Here is a 7,686-nt window from a genome sequence, read left to right on the forward strand (position 1 = left end):
AGCGATAAAATGGCGTCCAGGTTTGAAATTTAAGGAGTAATTTGTCACCATGTTATCAAGTAATTTCCCTCGCCTAAAGGCTCGGGAAATTATTTGAATTTGGACAAAACGTGCGTGAAATTATTCCCTAATTTCTCGCGTCACCATTTGATTACCCATACTAATGTAATGAAGCACACGTTGTGCACACCATGAATATTTTGCTCAGAACAATCTGATTTATGAAAGCCATGTATAGCATACACTATGATTACATCGAGCTTACAGCGTATGGTAAATTATCCAACGCCATGCTTCCGTTTCTTGGGGCAGACCACGTGGCTGACGTGGCAAACATGGTCGAAGCATGTATCAAGATTACCCCCATACCACGCTGCGGCCCTGGTGACTGCTGAAAAAATTTACCCGATACGACTACGCGTGCCTAGTTTCCAGAAAGATCAGGATCATTTCGCCTATTGCGATCGCCTAGTGCGATCGAGATATATTTTCCTTTTTCCCCCTGGAGGGGGGGGGGGGGGACTAAATAGTTAAATATTTTGTCGTCATTGGATTTGAGGTTTATGTTGCAAAAAACATGCGTCCACCATTTAAAAGAAAATATAAATTAAAGAAGTGTAACATTCGCATCGTTTGCAGCAAATGGCAAACGTCAGATTCAAATTTGTGTTTGTCAGAAGTAGCAAGGACCCTTCTTTGATTTTAGCTCAGTTCTTCTTCGAGACAACTTAAAAGAAGAAAACTCTCGTAGTTGCATCTCAAGGTTAGCAGCCTGACTCTTGCCGATTGCCGTTGCAAATTAAATAAACGCAATGCTAAATATTTCTCAGTTTATTTGTAATCTGCTTTCTCTGAGTTGCTAGCCAATCAATGGATTACACATTGGCACCGGTGTACGTTTTTTGCTCTGACTTCACACATGAATTGCTCTTTTCTTAGCTATCAGCCTAGAGGAATTATCCAGATAATTGTGTTTGACTGGACGTCTGTTGCTGTAGGAAGATGTAGAATGTTGAAATGACGTTTATTTCCTTTTTTCTTTGTCACATAAGCATGATTACTAGTTGGCATACTCTACTTCTGTGCTCTAGGACACTCATGAGAGCGTGTGCAAGGTGACACTGCCCGAGACTAAAAGGTCCAGTGGTGGCGAATTCGCAATAACATTATGTGAGATGGTAAGTTTGAATCCCGTTGAATAAATGAAATAATGCCTTTTTGTTACGACACGAGCAGACTCGGAAAAAAAGAAAAATATTATAGCTTGTTTTCAATCTCGTTACCCGAATCCTCGTTCCCTTGATCAGCGGTTGGAAAAGAGAGACAGCCTCCCGCGCGACACTCCGGTCCCACGGCGTTCCGGTAGACCGGGGTAACGGAGGCTCTGGGAACGAGATTGATCCTGTTTTCCTTTCACGAGCTAATTAAAAACATAATAGATGGTTAGTAACCAGTCTCTAGCGGAGACCCAGATGACAATGGTGTAATTGTTGGAGTACGAACAAAAGGAACTAACCAACCAACATGGCGGCTATGTAGCGTGAAAACCACCTACTCAGTGTCTTCAGCTTAATTAATTGCATGAATGCTAGTTTTCTGCTGATTTTCTGCTGATGTCACGCTCTGTTATGGTCATTGATGAGCGATGGAGATGTTCGTATTGTCATTGCGAAGGCCATCCGATACAAGTACGTATGATCACCCACGACAACAGTAAAAGATCAACTTCACGAGCGGGTAGCAGACCACTCGCTGCAGAGGCTGTGGGAAAAAATAAACGGTGGATTAGTTATATGGAAACCAACCAATCTTCAGTATGATCAGTTTCTTGACTTGCCACAGGACGTTACGGCAACACCACAAAGCAATAGGTTTGCTCTGCACGCACGGTTTATATTTTCGCAAATCTCTACGCCGTTTTTATCTTGACAACGACGTTAAATGAGCAAATTTGAGGTTATGTGGAGGACTTGAGCACACGACAATAGATCTTCAATTTTCCCTTCTAACGACTGCGCCGTTCAGACTAATTTTATTCCTGTAATATTGGTACACACGACGACTTCTCCCAATCGCGAAATGATTCCATCGATGCTGAGTTATATTTTCAGATGACGTCTGCTGGGATGTCGTCGTCGTCGTCCGGACTTATGCTCGCAAATGCATAGTCACTTGACGTCGGTAGTTTCGTCGGCTTTCCGACTGCCACTGGTCAATAGGAGCAAACGACTTAAGACCCCTCCCACTGACAGTGCTCGTTTTGAGGGTCTTTACAGCTATGGCTACATAGATCAGATGAAAGTTGTAAAGGGAGGTTGAGATGTTGGACGTTAAGCTGAACCACTGTTGATTTCAGCTCCAGCTATGAAGCCTCGTACTGATCAACTAAACAACGACTTTAATTCGCGAGTTATCACTTGTATTTTTCTAGTACTGCTCATTTTGATAACTTTACCCTGTAACCGGAGGTGGAGCCCACTCACCTTTGCACACTTTACCATTTCCATTGTATCCTTTGTAACAACTACAACGATACGAGCCCAACGTGTTTATGCACGTGGCTTTCTTGTGGCAATCGTGAACGTCCTCTTCGCATTCATCATAATCAACACAACGCATCCCATTGCCTCGGAAACCGCGACCGCACCAGTGGCAGTCATACGAGCCAGGACTGTTCACACAGCGCGAATGTGAACTGCACCTGTCAGTCCCATCTAGACACTCGTCGATATCTGACAAAAAGAAATCGTAAAAATCAACTTTGTGAGTAGTACACAGGAATTCTCTCCGATGGCAAGAGTTATCTAGATATTGCCCAGTTCAAGCCTGGATTTATTTGAATTGCATTTTGAAATACGAAGGAATAATTCAAGCGTAGACAAGAATCGCCTGACCAAAGGGTCGTCGAAATGACTCTGCTGCAACACGATCGATGCTTGAGGGATCTTTCTTAATTACTCCTTCGATTCACATGCCAATCAACCCTTTTAACGCTTTTAATCATTTTTAACGCCAGTATTCATGGCGATAACAGTAAAATCCACTAATAACATTAAGCAGTGTGGCCCTTTGGCCCAATCTTGTGCGTTTTGATTCAGCAACTATTGATCGAACTTGGAGGAAATCATAGTTGAATGAAAGTAGCAATAAGGACAGGCAGGTTCCTCGTCCCTTTTGCCGAACTGAAGTTATTTTTGAAACAGCATCCCTTCCCTTGCACTTACCATTGCAAGTTTTTCCATCTCCGCTGTATCCCGTGTCGCAAGTGCAACTATGCGAGCCTTGAGAGTTATGGCAGGTTGCATAGGCGTGACAGCCGTGAGTGCCTCTCTGGCACTCGTTAACATCAGTGCACGACCACCCATTGCCTTCAAATCCCTTGCGACACGTGCAACTGAATCCACCAACGCTATTTGTGCAGGATGCATGACAATTGCAATTATGGATTCCCAACTTGCATTCCTCCACATCTTTGCAAGTCCACCCACTGCCTTGGAAACCATGGCGGCATTTGCAATGATAGAATCCGATAACGTTTTTGCATTCAGCAAACTGACTACAGCCATGGATGCCCACCTTGCACTCGTCAACATCTTTACATACCCTGCCATCTCCATGAAAACCATGATTGCAGGTGCAGTTATGAGACCCGACGGTATTTGTACAAGTAGCATGCTTATTGCAACTGTGGGTTCCTTTCTTGCATTCGTCCACATCCGTGCAAGTCCACCCGTTTCCTTGAAAACCACCGTGGCATGTACAGTTATAAGCACCAATTCTATTTGTGCAGTAGGCATACCCACTGCAGTTGTGGATTCCTTCCTTGCACTCGTCAACATCCATGCATACCCAGCCGTCTCCTTGAAATCTGCGATTGCAAGTGCAATTATGCGATCCGACGGTATTTGTACAGATGGCATGCTCACTGCAATTGTGTATTCCCTCGTTGCATTCATTCACATCTTTGCATACCGATCCGTCTCCTTTGAATCCATTAAGACAGGTGCAATTGTATGCGCCATTAATGTTGCTGCAAAATGCATGTTTACTGCACTGATGGGTTTTGGCTTTGCATTCGTCAATGTCTTCGCATGTCCTCCCATCCCCTTGGAAACCAGAAAAACATGTACACTCATGGGCACCTATGACATTGTTGCAGTAAGCATGCTGACTGCAGTTGTGAGAGTTATCTTTGCATTCATCGATATCGGTGCATATTTCACCATCGCCCTGAAATCCTTTCAGGCAGTTGCAGTTGAACGAGCCTATAGTGTTATTGCAGGTTGCATTTTCACTGCAATTATGGATCCTAAGACTGCATTCATCAATGTCTTCGCAACCTCGTCCATTTCCCTTGTAGCCCGGAAAACAACTGCAGTTGTAAGAACCAATGGTATTAATACATACAGCGTTGGAAGGGCAAACATTCATTTCTTCTGAGAGACACTCATTTAGATCTAAAACAAAATTTACCTTACTATTAATAATTATTGACAAGCATAAACAATTTTAGTCTAGTCAAGTAAAATTTTGTTTTATAGCAAAACGTAAAGATGAAATATGGGATTACATATACATACACAATGAATTCTTCCCTTTTAGAACCAGGTTCTACAAAAAGGGTTTTTATTCAGTATTGAAGAGGTCAAATTCGCACTACTACCCACTTATATAAGAATTTTCCGCTTATATGGGAATACATTATTTACACTTTGTTTCGCTTCCTCTCAGAAGGCATCATCAACGTGTGCACATTCGGATAAGCTGGTGAGAAGAGCGAAGCATGAGTAGCGCAGACTGGGACACAATAGGGTTGTAAATGGGCAGTGAAATATGAAGGTCCCTAGTAGAACCCTTGAAACGCGAGAACGTTGACCTAGAAACCTGCCCACTGAGCATTTCTGTAGGGTTTAGGAGAAAAGAAAGCCCGATAAACGGATTTTCCGTTTTGCCTGGAGACGAATTAAACGAAGTGGCAGCTAATAAATCGAGGTGCGACTCACAAGCGTTGCGTTCTCTCCTTCTCCCCAATTTTCTCAAGTTTTTTATCTTGTCCCATTATTCAAAATATTGAAATCCTGTTCTTTGGCCTCAGCTGTTCTTTGCTACGAAACCCATGAAATGCTCTCTCTAAGCAAAACCTTTTCTAGGCAGGCCATGCATGGCTTCCCGGACGCCATGAAACGAAAATTGCAAGTTTAGTGTTTCGGTTTTTTGGAACGTTTTGCCCGAAACGATGAATTCCAAAGCGTTCGTTTTGAAGAATTGTTTCATGACATTACAGAGTCAGAGCACTGACCGAGGAATAGATCAACTCCCGTCTCAGCAGCTCACTGGTGATTGATTCAAAAGCGTGACATGGTTAGGAAACAGTTTCCATACCAACGAATGAAATGATACATGAATATATTGAACTGCAGATAGGAAATTGAATGAAACTATGATCCTCGCAGTTATGAACGCAATTTTAGCAATTTCGTAGAGAAGTCTGAAAACATTCAGGACTTCAGCGGGGTCTTAAACGAGTTTCCATACCGTAACAAACAAGGCCATTTCCTTGAAAGCCACTGTTACAAAGACAGGTATAATGATTCCGGCCGATGGCTGTACAAACGGCATTGTCGTCACACAGAGTTTCATTCACACAGTCAACGAGGTAAACTTTGCCTCTCTTGTCCGTTGGTTCATCTTTTATGGAAGGTTAAGAAAATAAGTATGTTATTCACTTTATTGTGTACAAAGCCGTAATATTTAATAAAACCGGAAACAGGCCCGGCCAGCCCATGATATCGAGCCCGTTTTGAATTTAAATGTAATTTCCCGAACCAGGCGTTTTCTTGAAAAGCAAATGAATGTGAAATTAGGGGTAAATGGGCCATGGCTGAGCTGCATGATCATACAGATAACAAGCAAACTGAAAATGCTGAGCGAAGCATCAGTGTCGGAAGTGGTGTGTATTCTTAATTTCGCTTCAATGAGAGTCTGAATTTTATCTAAGATACTACTAAGCTATTTTGTCACTCACCATTTGAAATAGTTGATCTACGTATTATACACTGTGGTGTCATAAAGAAAAAAAAGCAGACCGCTAAAACAATAATTACCACCACAGCTAATACAGCCAACAACACTTCGAGGTTGGATGAGAAGGGTGACTTCTTTGTTTCGTTCCTCTTTCTTGCGTTCATGATGTATTTTTGTAAAATAGTACTAGGAGAAATCGCAAATCGCAAAAGCTCTTACTAACGTAGGTTTTAACTCTCCGATTTTTGCTCACGCTGCTACTTTCATAAAAGCGTCTGCCGTCAACTACTTTCCGGAAACTTTGGGAAAAATCCCTGCACTTAAAAATAGTTGTTACGTCATTATAAAAACAACTACAACTTTGAACTCAGGCTCTCTCTTTTTCTTTCTTGGTTGAATTATCTGCTGCTTTGTCAACTCAAGCCTAGGGTCCGTGGGTCTTCCGTCCATTTAATTTCCATGAAAAATGGAAAATGAAAAAATGGATTTTGTATTTTTAATGTTTCATTTGTTTTTACCAAGGAACGTTGAGAGTAAAATTCCAACAAACACAAACATGAAAATCATGGTTTCTTATTGAATGAAAATTAAAAATGACAATACAAATCTTTAATTTTTATTTGCAAAGGAAGAAGGAAGAATTGAATAGCAGCCAATCGATTTGAAATTATTCTTTTTCAGGACCTTTCCAATCGGGGTCTAATTCTTTGATTTTTCAAGGAAGGGGGTTTCAAGATGGAGGAAATGATCCATGCAGCAAATATCCGATCAATTTCCAATTTTCCTCTGTCGATGATCAAATAAAAATGAAAAATTGACAAACTCTTCCGCACCATGGGACGGACAAGTCGAGACCGCAACTGACAGGGCTTTTCGGATGGACACAAAGAGAGTTGTATCGTTATAGAGGAAATAAAGCGATTTAGTATAATTACATGAGTGATTTTTCAGTAATAAAAATTGTCTGGGCTGAATGGTTGCATTTGAGGTGATCACCTAAGCGCGTAACTATCGCATAATGTTTAAAATGTGGCAAAGACGGACGCCGGGGTAAGGGCTAAATGCAAACCAAGAGAATAAAGACAAAACGACCAACAGAAAGGTCTTTTTAAATGTTGGTAACCGTTGTTATAGTCTTCGCGTTGTCCTGGCTTCCGTTATACGTGAGAATGTTTCAGTTAGTCTATTGGCCAGATACATTTAACCTGCGAACTCAGACGTATTTCCGGCGGTCGTTTTTCTCTCCCCCAAGTTAAGGACTTTAGAACATTGTTCAAAATCCATACAAACGTCTCTAATTTGATGCTGAGGCCCCCAAAAGCATGATAAACCCTTTAAAAATTTTATTAGATTTGGGACAACTGGAAAATTCAGTCATGGACCAACTATTTGGAAGTAGGTGAGATGAAAATCATTTTGTTTGCCTATTTTTATGAACATTACAGAAGTCGTAAAAAAAGTTTAAGAGTTTACATGGTTTTGGGGGACGCAGCTCCAAGATTAAAGACTTTTGTATGGATTTTAACAATGTTTTAAGGTCCGTAACTTGGTATCTGTTCGACCTAAAAGCATCAAACTTGGACAGATGACCAATCTCAATGTTATCTTTCATGTGATAGTGTCAAAACCTGCCCCAGTTCCATGCGCAATTCCGGAATGACC

The 7,686-nt window shown here is 41.5% G+C and overlaps 1 protein-coding gene across 3 annotated transcripts; it reads right to left on the reverse strand.

Annotated features, from left to right (window-relative positions):
- Window positions 1-483: 483 nt before the first annotated feature.
- Window positions 484-6,317, reverse strand: LOC138007686 (fibulin-2-like). 3 transcript variants are annotated; one of them, XM_068854737.1, is made up of 5 exons: window positions 6,026-6,317; window positions 5,536-5,688; window positions 3,225-4,457; window positions 2,484-2,732; window positions 484-1,761 (listed from the first exon to the last, which is right to left on the reverse strand). In XM_068854737.1, the coding sequence occupies exons 1-5, from the start codon at window positions 6,186-6,188 to the stop codon at window positions 1,664-1,666; spliced, it is 1,896 nt and encodes a 631-aa protein (XP_068710838.1). In that variant the 5' UTR covers window positions 6,189-6,317; the 3' UTR covers window positions 484-1,663. The 3 variants fall into 3 exon arrangements, with proteins under 3 accessions (XP_068710838.1, XP_068710840.1, XP_068710839.1); XM_068854739.1 differs by having other exon boundaries at window positions 6,248-6,315; XM_068854738.1 differs by lacking the exon at window positions 5,536-5,688 and having other exon boundaries at window positions 6,026-6,299.
- Between the last annotated feature and the right edge of the window lie 1,369 nt (window positions 6,318-7,686).

This window comes from Montipora foliosa, chromosome 6 (assembly GCF_036669935.1).
Source record: "Montipora foliosa isolate CH-2021 chromosome 6, ASM3666993v2, whole genome shotgun sequence".
Lineage (NCBI taxonomy): Eukaryota > Metazoa > Cnidaria > Anthozoa > Scleractinia > Acroporidae > Montipora > Montipora foliosa.

Excerpts from the sequence above, each read along its gene's own strand:
- LOC138007686 (XM_068854737.1), bottom strand. The coding sequence starts at position 6,188 with ATGAACGCAAGAAAGAGGAACGAAACAAAGAAGTCACCCTTCTCATCC. Across the intron at positions 5,689-6,025 it reads TAGATCAACTATTTCAAATG|ATGAACCAACGGACAAGAGA; the intron begins GTGAGTGACAAA and ends CTTCCATAAAAG. Across the intron at positions 1,762-2,483 it reads AAATGGTAAAGTGTGCAAAG|CCTCTGCAGCGAGTGGTCTG; the intron begins GTGAGTGGGCTC and ends TTTTTCCCACAG.